The sequence below is a fragment of the Oncorhynchus clarkii genome, chromosome 22 (genome assembly GCF_045791955.1).
Source record: "Oncorhynchus clarkii lewisi isolate Uvic-CL-2024 chromosome 22, UVic_Ocla_1.0, whole genome shotgun sequence".
Taxonomy (NCBI): Eukaryota; Metazoa; Chordata; class Actinopteri; order Salmoniformes; family Salmonidae; genus Oncorhynchus; species Oncorhynchus clarkii.
Window position 1 is genome coordinate 53,416,632 of NC_092168.1, and position 18,703 is coordinate 53,435,334.

The 18,703-nt window shown below is 45.5% G+C and overlaps 1 protein-coding gene across 4 annotated transcripts in view; it reads right to left on the bottom strand.

The window, feature by feature from the left end:
* LOC139381021 (disco-interacting protein 2 homolog A) overlaps positions 1-18,703 on the bottom strand; it is a 207,914-nt gene that overhangs the window by 152,333 nt on the left and 36,878 nt on the right. For 3 of the 4 annotated variants that reach the window (XM_071124256.1, XM_071124254.1, XM_071124253.1), the window contains exons 2-4: positions 7,463-7,534; positions 4,536-4,652; positions 2,915-3,034 (exon numbers count right to left, since the gene is read on the bottom strand). In XM_071124256.1, coding sequence (XP_070980357.1) covers positions 2,915-3,034; positions 4,536-4,652; positions 7,463-7,534 — 309 coding nt within the window. Of the gene's footprint in view, positions 1-2,914; positions 3,035-4,535; positions 4,653-5,524; positions 5,577-7,462; positions 7,535-18,703 lie in introns of those variants that run through there. The other variant, XM_071124255.1, reaches the window with a different exon arrangement.

Sequence of the window (18,703 nt, forward strand, 5' to 3'; positions counted from 1 at the left end):
TACTGGGGCTCTCGCATGCCGTCCCTGGAGGGGGTGCGTCACCTGAGTGGGTTGAGTCACTGATGTGGTCATCCTGTCTGGGTTGGCGCCCCCCCCCCTTGGGTTGTGCCGTGGCGGAGGTCTTTGTGGGCTATACTCAGCCTTGTCTCAGGATGGTAAGTTGGTGGTTGAAGATATCCCTCTAGTGGTGTGGGGGCTGTGCTTTGTAAAAGTGGGTGGGGTTATATCCTTCCTGTTTGGCCCTGTCCGGGGGTGTCCTCGGATGGGGCCACAGTGTCTCCTGACCCCTCCTGTCTCAGCCTCCAGTATTTATGCTGCAGTAGTTTATGTGTCGGGGGGTTAGGGTCAGTTTGTTATATCTGGAGTACTTCTCCTGTCCTATTCGGTGTCCTGTGTGAATCTAAGTGTGCGTTCTCTAATTCTCTCCTTCTCTCTTTCTCTCTCTCGGAGGACCTGAGCCCTAGGACCATGCCCCAGGACTACCTGACATGATGACTCCTTACTGTCACCAGTCCACCTGGCCGTGCTGCTGCTCCAGTTTCAACTGTTCTGCCTTATTATTATTCGACCATGCTGGTCATTTATGAACATTTGAACATCTTGGCCATGTTCTGTTATAATCTCCACCCGGCACAGCCAGAAGAGGACTGGCCACCCCACATAGCCTGGTTCCTCTCTAGGTTTCTTCCTAGGTTTTGGCCTTTCTAGGGAGTTTTTCCTAGCCACCGTGCTTCTACACCTGCATTGCTTGCTGTTTGGGGTTTTAGGCTGGGTCTCTGTACAGCACTTTGATATATCAGCTGATGTACGAAGGGCTATATAAATAAATTTGATTTGATTTGATTGGGGATCAAAGGGAAGTCGAGGTTACAGCTAATCAGCAAGGACAGTTAGGTGAAGAAATAGGGCCAGTTAGTTAACAAAGATAGGAAATGGAAAACATCATTCCAGAAGGGGTCTCAACATGACACAGATGTTGGATTGGTGAAATCAGCAATCATGTAAGCATCAAAGTGAAATCTGATGCTAAGCCTCCCTGGAAAGCTGAATATCACATGAAACCAAAAGCTAAGCCTCCCTGGAAAGATCGATATCACATGAAACCAAAAGCTAAGCCTCCCTGGAAAGATCAATATCACATGAAACCAGAAGCTAAGCCTCCCTGGAAAGATCGATATCACATGAAACCAGAAGTGAAGCCTCCCTGGAAAGATCGATATCACATGAAACCAGAAGCTAAGCCTCCCTGGAAAGCTCAATATCACATGAAATCTGATGCCAAGCCTCCCTGGAAAGATCAATATCACATGAAACCCGATAACAAGCCTCCCTGGAAAGATCAATATCACATGAAACCAGATGCCAAGCCTCCTTGGAAAGATCAATATCACATGAAACCAAAAGCTGAAAGGATAAGCATGACCATTGAAGGATTGATAAAATCAGGTGTACTAGTAGAAACACAAAGCCGCTGTAATACACCTCTGCTACCTGTTCTTAAAGCCGATGGTAAAAAATGGAGACTGGTACATGACCGAAGAGAAATAAAATGACATTGCACAGGATTGGCTTTCAGAAGTTCCAAACCCTCACACACTACTGACAAATGTTCCCCCAGATGCTAAGTACTTTACAGTGATTGACTTGTGTGCAGCATTTTTTTGTGTGCCCCTGGCGGAAGAATGCAGACAATTGTTTGCGTTTACATACAGCGGAAGACAATACACGTACACTCGTTTTCCCCAGGGATTTAAGTACTCTCCCAACGTCTTCAATCAGATATTGATAGCTTAGAAGGACATTGTTTCTAAAACAAAAAACTTCAGTATTGCCAGCCTCAGGTTGAGTAGCGAGGAAGAACCATAGCTCATGGAACCAAGGCAATAGCACCAGGATAGTTGCAAGGAATCAGCAAAGCACCATTGCCACAAACGGTAGCTCAAATTATGACCTTTTTAGGGATGACTGGATTTAGCTCAGATTGGATAGAGGAATATGTAGTTAAAACAGCCCCTTTGCGAGAGATAATGAAAGAAGCAGGACAACTCAACTAGACTGGAACACAAATGTTCCGATTGCATTTGAGACATTAAAAAAAGGAAATGCAAACAGCACAAGCCTTCGCAGCCCCAGATTACACAAAACCATGTTTGCTATATGTAGCAAATAGGTGTGACAGATATGCAGCAACAGTACTTATGCAGGAAACATGTAGTGGAAGAAGGAAACAGCCCACGACGGTACTAAATTAGATCCAGTAGCTCAAGGTTATCCACCGTGTGACCAAGGGTTGGCAGCATTATCCATTAACCCCTGTTCCCTCAGGAGGTATTTTGCCTTTTGGTAGGCCGTCATTGTAAATAAAAATGAGTTCTTAACTGACTTGCCTAGTTAAATAAAGGTTAAATAAAAAAATTAAAATGAACACCATGGCGATCAGAAAAATTAGCATTACCATGTTTCTTATCTGGTCAGGTTCCTAAACACCAGCTGCATCTTAAACAAAAGCAGAACAGTGTGGCCAACCCTTACCAGCTCAGAGGATCTTATCAACATGTAATGTCCATAACTGTAAAATATTGTTCAATTTGTTTTCTCCATTTTACACAATAAACTTTTCCATGTTGTAGGCAATGGTTAAATTCTGCTGAATTGCCACTCAGCAACACCAACAGTCCCAGCAGTTTCACTGTGGTGACCTATGTTAGATCAGATCCTAAGGTCCAGATGGGTTGTGGGTAGCAGGGGGTACGGTTTAAGGCCCAGGTGAGTTCTGGGTAATGTATTATGATCTCACCTGGGGGAGTGAATGCCTCTACAGAGGACTGAACTAGAACAGAGCATCTCTTGGAGGGCATTGGCATCTTCCTCCCTTTTGCCCAGGTGAGTTCTGGGTAATGTAGTAAGATCTTACCTGGGGGAGTGCATGCCTCTACAGAGGACTGAACTAGAACAGAGCGTCTCTTGGAGGGCATTGGCATCTTCCGCTCTTTGTACTTGGCCAAGGCAGCGTGAACGGCTTCTGTATGCAGGTCTAGACAAACACAAAGATCACGCAACCGTTTATTACACAGTATCATACATATCCTGCATGCACTGTGTGACCACTTCCTGAAAAACATCCTTTAGGTTATGTCAGCATTGGAACAGACACCTGAAAAGTGTTAACCCAACCACAATACACATTTAGGGGTGGTTCCCAGGACAGACAAGCCAAATCCTGGACTAAAAGGCATTTCCAATACAGATTCTCCTTTGAGCTTGATTTTCAGTCCAGGACTAGACATAGGGGTAGACACCCAGACACAGACTAAGTCCATCTGATCCTGTATGATTGTCCTCTTACCAGATTTGAAACCAACCCCCCCAGTCCATCTGATTGTCCTCCTCTTACCAGATCTGAATGCTATTAATTGACTACAGCTCAGCATTCAACACCATAGTACCTTCACAGCTCATCAATAAGCTAAGGACCCTGGGACTAAACACCTCCCTCTAAAACTGGATCCTGGACTTCCTGATGGGCCACGCTGATACTCCACAAGGTGGCACCTCTGGGGTGCGTGCTCAGTCCCCTCCTGTACTCCCTGTTCACTCATGACTGCATGGCCAGGCACGACTCCAACAATATCATCAAGTTTGCAGATGACAACAGTGTTAGGCCTGATCACAGACAACGATGAGACAGCCTGTAGGGAGGAGGCCAGAGACCTGGTCGTGTGGTGCCAGGACAACAACTTCTCCCTCAACGTGATCAACACAAAGGAGATGATTGTGGACTACAGGATAAAGATAGAGCACGCCGCCATTCTCATAGAGGAGCAGGTTGAGAGCTTCAAGATCCTTGGCGTCCACATCACCAACAAACTAACATGGTCCAAGCACACCAAGGTAGTCGTGAAGAGGGCATGACAAAACCTATTCCCTCGCAGGAGACAAAGGATTTGGCATGGGTTCTCAGATCCTCAAAAGGTTCTACAGCTGCACCATCAAGATCATCCTGACTGGTTGCTTCACTGCCTGGTATGGCAACTGTTCAGCCTCCGACTGCAAGGTACTACAGAGGATAGTGAGTACTGCCCAGTACAACACTGGGGCCAAGCTTCCTGCAATCCAGGACCTCTATACCAGGGGGTGTCAGAGGAAGGCCCTAAAAATTGTCAAAGACTCCAGCCACCCCAGTCATAGACAACCCCCCCCAGTCCATCTGATATCCTGTAGGATTGTCCTCTTACCAGACCTGAAGCCTTCAACCCCCCCCCCCCCCCCCAGTCCATCTGATCGTGTAGGATTGTCCTCTTACCAGATATGAAGCCTTCAACCCCCCCAGTCCATCTGATCCTGTAGGATTGTCCTATTACCAGATCTGAAGCCTTCAACCCCCCCAGTCCATCTGATCCTGTAGGATTGTCCTCTTACCAGATCTGAAGCCTTCAACCCCCCCAGTCCATCTGATCCTGTAGGATTGTCCTCTTACCAGATCTGAAGCCTTCAACCCCCCCAGTCCATCTGATCCTGTAGGATTGTCCTCTTACCAGATCTGAAGCGTTCATCCCGCGTGTTGGTGGCCCGAGACTTGTTGTGTTTGGATCCTGGTGGAGCAGCCTGAGACATCTGGATCCTGTTCTCCTTCTGCAGAGATGGTTCTACACCTAGACACACAGTAACACACGATGAGACACATTCACCTCTAACCCTGAGACAACGTCTGGATCCTGTTCGCCATCTATAGATAGAGGGCTGGGCAATATGTCAAATTATACCATGTGTTTGACATTTGACAATATGACAGTATTTTATGTTTTGAATAATGCAAGTTTTAAATATGATTTATGAGTAGTTCATGACCCTGGTGTTTCAGGGAAATAAAACACTGACTACATTGTAGTTTGACATGACAACAAATTCACTAATTGGATGTTACATAATAACATATTCAAGCTTAGCCTATTTCCTCTCTGTTTTAGAAGATACCGTTGCGCACAAACAACATGCTGATCTGGGCCTACACCTGGTATCAGGCTGGATTAGAAAGCTACGTTTGTTCTGACTTAGATTACATTTCGCTAACAAGCAAATAGCATTAGCGGCTAACCTGATTTATTTTAGACAAAACTTTCTAAGAAAATACAGGGCTTGGTGTGGTAAGACGAGGGAGCAAGACAACTCAAGTAGCAAATGTGACAATACACGCACCAAACACTACCCTAGACCCTGTAGCCCTACCCCATGTAGCTCTACCCTAGACCCTGCAGCCCTGCCCTAGACCCTGCAGCCCTGCCCTAGACCCTGCAGCCCTGCCCTAGACCCTGCAGCCCTGCCCTAGACCCTGCAGCCCTGCCCTAGACCCTGCAGCCCTGCCCTAGACCCTATTGTGACGATACAGAGTATGGTGACGGTACAGAGTATTGTGATGATAGTGACAACAGTATGAGCTATACATACAGCACTAGAGTCAAGGACATATCCGAAAGGAAAGGAGTAGATATCATGATAATGTCCTCTGCCAGATGAGACATCTAACCTTGTATCTGAGGGGTGTAGGAGGCCAGGTGAAGCATCTAACCTTGTATCTTAGGGGTGGAGGAGGCCAGGTGAGGCATCTAATCTTGTATCTGAGGGGTGGAGGCCAGGTGAGGCATCTAACCTTGTATCTGAGGGGTGTAGGAGACCAGCAGCTTGCCTTTCTACCAGGTGAGGCATCTTACCTTGTATCTGTACGTACATACCCCAACCAGAAGCAATGGATTACAGGCAACATTCGCACTGAGCTAAAGGGTAGCGCTGTGGCTTTCAAGGTGCAGGACTCTAACCCAGAGGCTTACAAGAAATCCTGCTATGCCCTGCAACAAACCATCAAACAGGCAAAGCGTCAATTCACTTTTGGATGAGTAGCATGCCCAGAGTGAACTGCCTCCTACTCTGTCCCAGATGCTAATATATACATATTATTATTACTATTGGATATAAAACGGTTTGAATGATGTCTGTGAGAAAAATCCAACCAGGAAGTGGGAAATCTGAGGTTTGTAGTTTTTCAAAGCTACCGAATACACAGTGGGATACGGATAAAGTTGCACTTCCTACGGCTTCCACTAGATGTCAACCGTCTTTAGAAACTTGAATGAGGATTCTACTATAAAGGAGGGGCTCAAGAGACCTGATTGAGTCAGTGGACTGGCAGAGTGCCTTGGTCTCATGATGCGCGCTCCTGACAGAGTTACCTCTCGTTCCATGGCTTTTCTACAGACATAGGAATTCTCTGGTTGGAAGCTTATTGATGATTTATGTTAAAAACATCCTAAAGATTGATTCCATACATCATTTCATACGTTTCTACGACCTGTAACGGAACTGACTTTTTGTCTGGACGAAGTGCTTGCGCCTCATGAAGATGAATTACTGGGCTGAACACGCGAACAACAACTGGCTATTTGGACATAAATGATGGACTTTATGGAACAAATCAGTCATTTATTGTCAAACTGGGATTCCTGGGAGTGCCTTCTGATGAAGATCAAAGGTAAGTGAATATTTAGTGTTATTTCAACTTCTGTTGACTCCAAAATGGCAGATATTTCACTAGCTGGATTAGACTCTGAGCACCGTTCTCAGATTATGCTTTTTCCGTAAAGTCTCTTTTTTTAAATCTGACACAGCGTTAAGGAGAAGTATACCTTTAATTCTGTGAATAACAATTGTATCTTTTATCAATGTTTATCAGTATTTCTGCAAAATCACTAGTTTTTTTGGAATCAAAACATTACTGCACTTAACGCGCCAATGTAAACTGAGATTTTTGGATATAAATATACACATTATCGAACAAAACATACATGTATTGTGTCACATGATGTCCTAGGAGTGTCATCTGATGAAGATCATCAACAGTTAGTGATTAATTTAATCTATATTTCTGTTTTTTGTGACTCCTATCTTTGGCTGGAAAAATGGCAGTTTTTTTTGACTTGGCTATGACCTAACATAATCATATGTTGTGTTTTCGCTGTAATGCATTTTTGAAATCGGACACGATGGGTAGATTAACAAGATGTTTCATTTTCATTTGCTGTATTGGACTTGTTAATGCGTGAAAGTTAGATATTTCAAAAAAATATTTTTGAATTTCGCATGCTGCCTTTTCAGTGGAATGTTGTCGAGGGGTTCCGCTAGAAAGGTTAACCATATCTACATGTACATGCTACCTCAATCAGCCTGACTAGCCGGTGTCTGTCTGTAGCCTCGCTACTGTATATAGCCTGTCTTTTTACTATTGTTTTATTTCTTTACTTACCCATTGTTCACCTAGCACATTTTTTGCACTATTGGTTAGAGCCTGTAAGTAAGCATTTCACTGTAAGGTCTCCCTGTTGTATTCAACGCATGTGACAAATAAAAGTTGATTTGATCTGAGGGGTGGAGGAGGCAGCAGCTTGCCGTTCTACCAGGTGAGGCATCTTACCTTGTATCTGAGGGATGTAGGGGGCCAGCAGCTTGGCTCTCTTCTTCTCATATCCCTTCTGTGTGATGTCCCCTGGAGAGACAGAGAGAGAGAGGAGACGGTAGTGAGTCACTGGCCCAAATGGCCATCAGATACGATGTGTGGTCTTGACGTGGTGTGTACAGTGTGTGATTGCCTGTTTGCGCCACTGCCACAAAAAACACCCAATCCAACCTCAGTGCCAGCCTCTAGCCATGGCACCACAGAGCACCAAGAGGCCATGGGATGCCACCCCCCTCCACCCTCCCAAAATGAACATCTCTGGGACAAGGACAATGACTGTGTTGTGATATCCAGAGACCAACGTCCGTCTGGTCTGTCCTGATCTGGGACACAGCAGTATAATACTCTAAACTCTGTAGCCTAACAAATCCTGCTTCCTAACTTAGAACACAAAAACTCCCTCGAGTCCTTTGGCTTTATTCTCACAAACACCCTCCCATCCAGAGTGCACTGAGCCTATAAATGTGTTCAGGGATGCTAACTGCTGAGGGACCAAAATGGAGACACTTTTCTGCACTGAAACATGTAATAAATCCCTGCAGGGGGAAATGCAGGTTTTAATTAAACAACAGAATATCATCTACATGATCAGTCTCTGTGTGTAAAATAACAAGTGGTTAATGTGAACCGAACTCTCAGCTAAAACATGTAAAGAAAGCAATCCAATGTTATTTGTTGCCTAGACTTCACTGCAAATGACACTCAAGTCTTGAGAAAAAAAACAATCCACTAATATTACAGTTACCATGACAGCATTTAGAACGCTTGTGACCATACATCTAAATATTGCACTTGGGGAAAAAACATCTTAAATAAGAAATAGAATGAAACAAACAGGCATTCTATTGTTGCTATATTATAGTGGCCACTATAGTGGACATCAATTAAGTGCATGATGCTATGTGTGTGACATCGATCAAGTGCACGAGGCTACGTGTGCGACATCGATCAAGTGCACGAGGCTACGTGTGTGACATCGATCAAGTGCACGAGGCTATGTGTGTGACATCGATCAAGTGCACGAGGCTCCATGTGTGACATCGATCAAGTGCACGAGGCTCCGTGTGTGACATCGATCAAGTGCACGAGGCTCCGTGTGTGACATTGATCAAGTGCACGAGGCTCCGTGTGTGACATCGATCAAGTGCACGAGGCTCCGTGTGTGCAAAAATAACTTCCACTGAGTAAATGTTTTTATAAATCACTCACACAAGTTCAACATCTTTGGGCAACAATGCACATTATTACATTGTACACTTTCTGCCTGTGGACATCTGTTCTACAATGTGCCAAACAGAACATGACACCCTTTGGTTGGCATAACTTCTCTCTTTCAGGTGACTGGGGGGCAGTATTGAGTAGCTTGGATGAATAAGGTGCCCAGAGTAAACTGCCTGCTACTCAGTCCCAGATGCTAATATATGCATATTATTAGTAGTATTGGATAGAAAACACTCTGAAGTTTCTAAAACTGTTTGAATGATGTCTGTGAGTATAGCAGAACTCATGGCAGGCGAAAACCTGAGAAAAATCCAACCAGGAAGTGGGAAAACTGAGGTTTGTAGTTTTTCAACTCTTTGTCATTACAATATACAGTGTAAAATGGGGTCATATTGCACTTCCTGAGGCTTCCACTATATGTCAACAGTCTTTAGAACTTTGTTTGAGGCTTCTACTATGAAGGGGGGCTGAATGAGAGGGGATTGAGCCAAGCAGAGTGCCACAGGCTCGTGACGCGCAGTGACGCGCGGTCACGAGAGAGTTAGCTCATTCCATGGCTTTTCTACAGACACAGGAATTCACCGGATGAAATACTATTGAAGATTTATGATAAAAACATCCTAAAGATTGATTCTATACATAGTTTGACATGTTTCTACGACCTGTAATGTAACTTTTCGTCCAATGTTCGGCTGGACCTGCACACGTGTTTGGATTTGTTTACCAAACGCCCTAACAAAAGAAGCTATTTGGACATAAATGATGAACTTTATCAAACAAATCAAAACATTTATTGTGGAACTGGGATTCCTGCGAGTGCATTCTGATGAAGATCAAAGGTAAGTGAATATGTATAATACTATTTCTGACTGTCTTTTTGCTGCTTTGTTGTCTGAACGCTGTACTCAGATTATTGCATGGTTTGCTTTTTCCGTTAAAAAAAATGAAATCTGACACAGCGGTTGCATTAAGGAGAAGTATATCTCTAATCCATGTATAACACTTGTATTTTCGTCAACATTTATGATGAGTATTTCTGTAAATTGATGTGGCTCTGCAAAATCACTGCATGTTTCAGAACTACTGAACGTAAGTCGCCAATGTAAAATTAGATGTTTGATATAAATATGCACTTTATCGAACAAAACATACATTTATTGTGTAACATGAAGTCCTATGAGTGTCATCTGATGAAGATCATCAAAGGTTAGTGATTCATTTTATCTGTATTTGTGCTTTTTGTGACTCCTCTCTTTGATGGAAAGACAGCTGTGTTTTTCTGTGACTTGGTGGTGACCTAACAATCGTTTGTGGTACTTTCGCTGCTAGATTAACGAGAACAAGATGGTGTAAAATACTTGTATGCTAATGATATATTATTTCTGACTTTTGTTTCGCCACCTGCCTGGTTGAAAAATTATTTTCATGCGTTTGTATGCGGGGCGCTGTCCTTAGATAAATCGCATGGTCTGCTTTCGCTGTAAAGCCTTTTTGAAATCTTACATGGTGGCTGGATTAACAAGAAGTTCAGCTTTATTTTTATGTATTACACTTATATTTTCGTGAAAATTGATATTTCTGTAGTTTGAATTTGGCGCTATGCAATTTCACTGGATGTTGTCAAATCGATCCCGCTAAAGGGATAGTCGCGCGAAGGGATCACTAACAGGTTAAAAGATAGTTAACTAGCTAACATTTCACACAGATTGCCAGGCTCCAGTAAGCAACTAAACGTTATAACTTGAGGAAGGGAAAGATTTGTATACCATTTAATACTATAGCGAATTAGTTAGGTTACTAATGTTAGCTCATCTGATGTTGTAACGTTAGCTGTCTGACTTCATTAGCAAGCTAATTTACACACCATAAACTAAATTATTTGATCAGATAAGTAGACTAATGTTGCTCAACATTTCACTGGCTAGCTAACGAGGTTAATTCGATCCAGCTAGCAAGATACTTAATGCTAACAACACTTGTTCCACCACACTTTCTCCCTCATCTCAAACTTTCTAAATGCCAGTGGTTTTTCGGTTACAGCTCATTAAGTACGCTTCGTCACCTCAAACAATCGCATGGTATGCTTTCGCTGTAAAGCCTATTGTAAATCGGACAATGGAGTTAGATTAACAAGAATTTAAGCTTTTAACCGATAAGATACGATAAGATACTAACCGATAAGATACTTGCATGTTATTTAATATTAATAGTATTTAATATTATGATTATTTATTTGAATTACACACCCTCCAGTTTCAACCGATGTTGTTGACAAGTGTCCCGCTGATGGGTTACCTAGCCCTAACATGACACTGAAAATCAGAGAACCAAGTCCAGCTGATGCTGTGATGTGTCAGAGCCACCAACAGAGGGCACCAGAGGTACATGCTGTGATGTGTCAGAGCCACCAACAGAGGGCCCAGAGGTGCATGCAGTTTCTCCAGTCAGTGCCACACCTCACTACCCCTTCCTGGGGATCTCCCTCTCCCTTCCCCTCCTCTCTCATCTCCCCAACATGTCTCCTCTATTAGTCACTGTCAGTCCCTATCCACACTGCTGGTCCAGCCTCTCCTCAAGCCCATTCACAGATCCATCTGGCTGGGGCAACTGTGGGCTTGGTGGCTAGGTGAAGGAAGAGCAGATTTCAGGCAGGGCATCGTACTGACATTTACAGAGAGGGCTTTATATTGAGAGGCTGGATGGCATTGGCCCCTCCTCCCCTCAGCCCATAAACACCCCATCTGAGCCTCACACCTGGGTGGTGTGTTGTTCTCTTAATGAGACCAGAAGCTAATCATTTTCCTGCTCCACCTCCTCACCCACTCCTCTCAAACTGTAATTTAGCCTAGATACAGAAAATTGACATTCTATTATAAACAAAATATGAATCCTTAACCAAAGCAAACATTCACGCATGACTAAGTCACTTTGGATAAAAGCATCTGCTAAATGGTATATTATTTTAAATCCAGTGACACACACGAAGGTAACTGGGACGCTAGTCAGCTGTTTCCTGGAAAATCTTTCTGTTCCTTTAAGACATCAGAATGCTGATAATGCAGGACTAGCTGAGAGACCAAGAGACTGATGAAGCCTGCCTTGAAAGATTAATGCCTGTATGAACCTGTACCTGAGTGAGTGTGATGCTGCCGTGACCGCAAAAGCATTTAAATGTTATGTTACAAACGCCGACTAAAACAAGTGGACTTTACTGTGAAATGCTGACTGACAAGCTCTTTCCCAGCAATGCAGTTAACAAGGAAATTAACAAATAGGTAAAAATTAAATAGTAAAACAATCAAATGAAAAGTAATGAGGCCATATACAGGCCATATACAAGGAATCCCAGTACCGAGTCAGTGTACTGGGGTAAGAGGTCACTGGGGTGATTAATTGAGGTGATATGTACATGTAGGTTTGGTTTGGTGATTGACTGAAGTACTATGTACATGTAGGTAGGGGGTGAAAAGAAGAAATTCCAGGTAACCGTTTAATTAACTGTTCAGCGATCTTATGGCTTTGGGATAGAAAGCTGTTCAGGAGCATTTTGGACCTTGACTTGGCACTCTGGGACTGCTTGCTGTGCGATAGAGAAAGCCGTTGATGACTAGGGTGGCTGGAGTCTTTAAAATTTTTTAGGGCCTTCCTCTGACACCGCCTGGTATAGAGGTCCTGGATGGTGGTAGCTTGGCCCCAGTGATATACTGGGCCGTACGCACTACCCTCTGTAGCGCCTTGTGGTCGGATGCGGAGCAGTTGCAGTCAAGATGCTCTCGATGGTGCAGCTGTAGAACTTTGAGGATCTGGAGACCCATGCCAAATCTTTTCAGCCTCCTGAGGGGGAAGAGGCATTGCTGTGCCCTCTTCACGACTGTGTTAGTGTGTTTGGACCATGATAGATCCTTAGTGATGTGGACAACAAGGGACTTGAAGCTCTCGACCCACTCCACTACAGCCTGCCTGTTCGGCCCTCCTTTTCCTGTAGTCCACGATCATCTCCTTTGTCTTGCTCACGTTGAGGGAGAGGTTGTTTTCCTGGCACCACATTGCCAGGACTCTGACCTCTTCCCTACAGGCTGTCTCATTGTCATCGGTGATCAGGCCTAACATCGCAAGGTCATCAGCAAACTTAATGAGGGTGTTGGAGTTGTGTGCGGACACAGTCGTGGGTTAACAGGGAGTACAGCACCCACTCTGAGGGAACCCGGTGTTAAGGGTCAGCGTGGCGGATGGGTTGTTGCCTACCCTCACCACCTGGGGGCGGCACGTCACAAAGTCTGGTATCCAATTGCAGAGGGAGGTGTTAATTCCCAGGGTCCTAAGCTTAGTGATGAGCTTGGATGGCACTATGGTGTTGAACGCTGAACTGAACTGTAGTCAATGAACAGTATTCTCGCATAAGTGTTCCTTTTGTCCAGGTGGGAAAGGGCAGTATGGAGTGCAAGAGACTGCGTCATCTGTGGATTGGTTGGGGCAGTATGCTAATTGGAATGTGTCCAGGGTGTCTGGGATGATGGTGTTGATGTGAAACATGACCAGCCTTTCAAAGCATTTCATGGCTGCAGATGTGAGTGCTACCGGGCGATAGTCATTTAGACAGGTTACCTTGGAGTTCTTGGGCACAGGGACTGTGGTGGTCTACTTGAAACATGTGGGTATTACAGACTGGGTCAGGGAGAGGTTAAAAAAAATGTCCCTGAAGACACTTGCTAGCTGGTTAGCGAAAGCTCTCTGAGTATGTTGTCGTCCGGAACAGCTGGTGCTCTCATGCATGGTTCAGTGTTGCTTTTTTCGAAGCGAGCATAAAAGGCATTTAGCTCGTCTGGTAGGCTGGCGTCACTGGACAGCTCGCGGCTGGGTTTCCCTTCATAATCTATAATAGTTTGCAAGCCCTGCCACATCCGACGTGCGTCAGAGCCGGTGAAGTAAGATTTAATCTTAGTCCTGTATCGACACTTTACCTGTTTTATGATTCGTCTGAGGGCATAGCGGGATTTCTTATAAGCATCCAGATTAGTGTCCCGCTCCTTGAAAGCGGCAGCTCTAGCCTTAAGTTGGGGCGGATGTTGCCTGTAATCCATGGCTTCTGGTCGTGATATGTATGTACAGTCACTGTGGGGACTATGTCATCAAGGCACTTATTAATGAAGCCGGTGACTGAGGTGGTAAACTCCTCAATGTCATCGGATGAATCCCGGAACATATTCCAATCAGTGCTAGCGAAACCATCCTGTATCTTAGTATTCGCTTCATCAGACCACTTCCGTATTGAGTATGTCACTGGTACTTCCCGTTTCAGTTGATTGTAAGCAGGAATCAGGAGGATAGAGTCAGATGTGCCAAATGGAGAGTGAGAGAAAGCTTTGTATGCGTCTCTGTGTGGAGTAAAGGTGATCTAGAGTTTCTTGCCTCTAGACGCTCAGATGCTCGTTGAGTGGGGCCTACGCAGCTCGTTGAGTGGGGCCTACGCAGCTCGTTGAGTGCGGTCTTGGCGCCAGCATTGGTTTGTGGTGGTAAACAGACCATAGATAAATTCTAACTCAGGTTAGCAGAACTTCGAGACTTCCTTATTATAGATCGCTCACCAGCTGTTGTTCCCGTGGGCTGAGAGAGGACTGTGGGGGGACTGGACTGGTGACACCATGGGGTCCTGTGTGGATGTATAAAGATATACAACCATGTTGTAGAACAAAAAACGTTCTTACATACCAGCGTCAAGTTAGAATTTTTTCACCCATGGAAAAGACCTGGCTTTGCAGAACCTAGACTAGAGTTGTGGAGAGGCATTACGTACTATTACGTACATTTATAGGTCTGTACTAACTCTGTAATATAATGAGAGGCTGATATGATAAGAGTTCTCCATCACACCTTGACTCCTCTCCTGCTTTCACACTGCTCTGCCAGCTCCAAGGCGTTTCCTGGAGAAATACCTTCCTGAGTAAATAGTTGTGGAAATTAAAATAACTAGCAGACAGACCCTCTGCTGTTAGGAGACCTCCCATATTCTCCATGCTGGCGCCATTCACATGACTCACAAACAACAGTTCCAATACTGTCTGCTACCATACAGCAATTATTTGGGACACTTTACATGCATCTGATAATACATGACACATCTTCAGCTTTAGCACCTGGCTTTAGAGTGCTGGAGCTGAGAAATCTAGATTATTATTTTGAAGGTTGTGGAATGGTGGACTGAGAGAAAGAGGTTGTCTTTGAAGCTGTGAGGCCAGCGAAAATATCACTCCCCTGGGCCTGACTGAGGGATGACTGGCTGGCTCTCGGATGGCCTCCCTGTGCCTCTGTTTCCCTCTGCCTCTCTCGCTCTCTGACACAGGTATTGTTCCTGTAAGCCCAGTGCATCTGACAGAGAGAGAGTTCAGTGTTGATTAAAATACACACTTCTAGCATGTGCTGCTGGCTTCAGGCCTCCTCTCCACTCTCGGCCTCCCACCCCCAATGAATTTGGGTTCTCTTTCCCCCGCACGCTCGCCATTTTTATTGGCGCTTTAGACACGGTTCCTAATCAACACTAAAAGCAAAATCATTTTGAAAACCTAAAAACAAATGATTGCATCGACACAGACCGCAAAGGGAATCTGACAGCTGTTCAGTAGGCTACCACAAAGGGAACCTGACCGCTGTTCAGTAGGCTACCACAAAGGGAACCTGACCGCTGTTTAGTAGGCTACCACAAAGGGAACCTGACCGCTGTTCAGTAGGCTACCACAAAGGGAACCTGACCGCTGTTCAGTAGGCTACCACAAAGGGAACCTGACCGCTGTTCAGTAGGCTACCACAAAGGGAACCTGACCGCTGTTCAGTAGGCTACCACAAAGGGAACCTGACCGCTGTTCAGTAGGCTACCACAAAGGGAACCTGACCGCTGTTCAGTAGGCTACCACAAAGGGAACCTGACCGCTGTTCAGGAGGCTACCACAAAGGGAATCTGACAGCTGTTCAGTAGGCTACCACAAAGGGAACCTGACCGCTGTTTAGTAGGCTACTACAAAGGGAACCCGACCGCTGTTCAGTAGGCTACCACAAAGGGAACCTGACCGCTGTTCAGGAGGCTACCACAAAGGGAACCTGACAGCTGTTCAGTAGGCTACCACAAAGGGAACCTGACAGCTGTTCAGTAGGCTACCACAAAGGGAACCCGACCGCTGTTCAGTAGGCTACCACAAAGGGAACCTGACCGCTGTTCAGTAGGCTACCACAAAGGGAACCTGACAGCTGTTCAGTAGGCTACCACAAAGGGAACCTGACAGCTGTTCAGTAGGCTACCACAAAGGGAACCCGACCGCTGTTCAGTAGGCTACCACAAAGGGAACCTGACCGCTGTTCAGTAGGCTATTGCAAAGGGAACCTGACCGCTGTTCAGTAGGCTATTGCAAAGGGAACCTGACCGCTGTTCAGTAGGCTACCGCAAAGGGAACCTGACCGCTGTTCAGTAGGCTACCACAAAGGGAACCTGACCGCTGTTCAGTAGGCTATTGCAAAGGGAACCTGACCGCTGTTCAGTAGGCTATTGCAAAGGGAACCCGACCGCTGTTCAGTAGGCTATTGCAAAGGGAACCTGACCGCTGTTCAGTAGGCTACCACAAAGGGAACCTGACCGCTGTTCAGTAGGCTACCACAAAGGGAACCTGACCGCTGTTCAGTAGGCTACCACAAAGGGAACCTGACCGCTGTTCAGTAGGCTATTGCAAAGGGAACCCGACCGCTGTTCAGTAGGCTATTGCAAAGGGAACCTGACCGCTGTTCAATACTGTAGACTAGGACCCATAGTGCACTATAGATAATACTGTAGACTAGGACCCATAGTGCACTATAGATAATACTGTAGACTAGGACCCATAGTGCACTATAGATAATACTGTAGACTAGAACCCCTATAGCTCTGGTAAAGATAGGCAATAGGGCACCATTGGAACACAAGCCTAGTTCCTCCCTAGTTCCCCGTTGTCTTGGAGACATGGCAAAGGCCAGGCAGAGGTTACCCACGTTGACAGCAGTGGGCTTCACCTGGGACGGTTGACACAGGCAGTGAATGGGCTAAGGAAGATTGATTACTGGCTTCATTGATAGAATACATTTAAATAAATTAACTACTGACAAGCTGCAGGCCCCAAACTGGCCATAAATAAGGAGGGAAGAGAGGAAAGACGGTCTATTGTTCTGTTGGAATAACACACACACGGATCTGAGAGACACGAACGATAGAATGGAAAAAGAGACAGAAAGCGAGAGGAGAGGGTGAGAGGAGAGGGTGAGAGGAGAGGAGAGGGTGAAGAGAGGGGGTGAAGAGAGAGGGGGTGAAAAGAGAGGGGAAGAGAAAGAGGGAGGGGGTAAAGAGAGAGTGGAAGAGAGAGGGGGTGATGAGATGAGAGGGGGTGATGAGAGGAAAGGGGGTGATGAGAGGAGAGGGGGTGATGAGAGGAAGAGAGAGGGGGTGATGAGAGGAAGAGAGAGGGGGTGATGAGAGGAAGAGAGAGGGGGTGATGAGAGGAGAGGGGGTAAAGAGAGAGGGGGTAAAGAGAGAGGAAGAGCGAGGGGGTGATGAGAGGAGAGGGGGTAAAGAGAGAGGGGGTAAAGAGAGAGGAAGAGAGAGGGGGTGATGAGAGGAGAGGGGAAGGGGGAGATGGAAAGAGACTGCTTTATCTCTCCTCCAACACTCCACTGTGGTTGCCAGGCGCTTCCTGCTCCATTGTGGGGAATGTTGGCCGCTCAACAGGAAGTGGGTTCTTTGTTTCCTATCTCCTTCCTGTTGGAGGGAAGCTACACACGCACAATGACAAATAGAGGGCCTGTGTGTCACTATAGCGTACCATGTTTTATTACATCTTGTTACATAAGCAGACACCTCCAGGGTAGGTCGGTGGTAGGTAGGGTGTTAGATAAGTAGACGGTAGTTAAGTATAAGGAAAGTAGGTAGGGTGATACCTACGTAGGTATCACAGGAAGTTGGTGGCACATTCATTTTGGAGGACGGGCTAGTGGTAATGGCTGGAGAGGAATTTGTGCAACGGTACCAAATACAAACATGGTTTCCATGTGGTTGATGCCATTCCATTTGCTCTGTTCCAGGCATTATGAGCTGTCCTCCCCTCAGCAACCTCCTGTGATAGTTAGATAGGCAGTTGGGTGGTAAGTAGGTGGTAGAAAGGTAGATTGGTAGGTGGGTGGTAAGTAGGTAGTTAGGCAGTAGGTAATTGGTGGGTAGGTAATTGGTAGGTAGGTGGTATGTAATTGGTGGGTAGGTAGATAGGCGGTATGTAATTGGTGGGTAGGTAGTTCATCTGCCTTTTACTGAGGAGTAGCTTCCGTCTGGCCAGTCTACCATGAAGGCCTGATTGGTGCAGAGACGGTTGTCCTTCTGGAAGGTTCTCCCATCTCCACAGAGGAACTGTTCAAGGATGATCAATGGAAACAGGATGCACCGGAGTTGTCCAGTCTCATAGCAAAGTGTCTGAATACTAATGTAAATGTTATATATTTAATCAATTTTAGAATAAGGCTGTAACGTAACAAAATGTGGAAAAAGTGAAGGGGTCTGAATACTTTCTGAATGCACTGTAGGTGGGTAGGGTGGTAAGTAGGTAGGTAGTTAGGCAGTAGGTAGTGAGGTGTAGGGTTGTTACCGCCACATGGCAATCAAATTCCACGTGGCCGTTCGGTCACGGTAATTAGACTACACCAAGCTCTGATGCTGCCGATGGTCATTAGTAGCCTACCCAACTTTCTAACTGCCTGGTTCTCAGCAATCTATAGCAATCTATCACTGACAACGCAAATGGCATGGAAAATCTAATCAAATACTTCACGAGAGCCCATGAGCTCATGTTGGGTAACATTTCTATAGGCTATGCAACTGCGTGAGAAAACAGAGTGATGGCCTCTAAAAACGAGGAGGATCCACCAGCCTCTTTAACTTACGCATTTACGCACCTGTGCTCCGCTGGCCTCATTAAA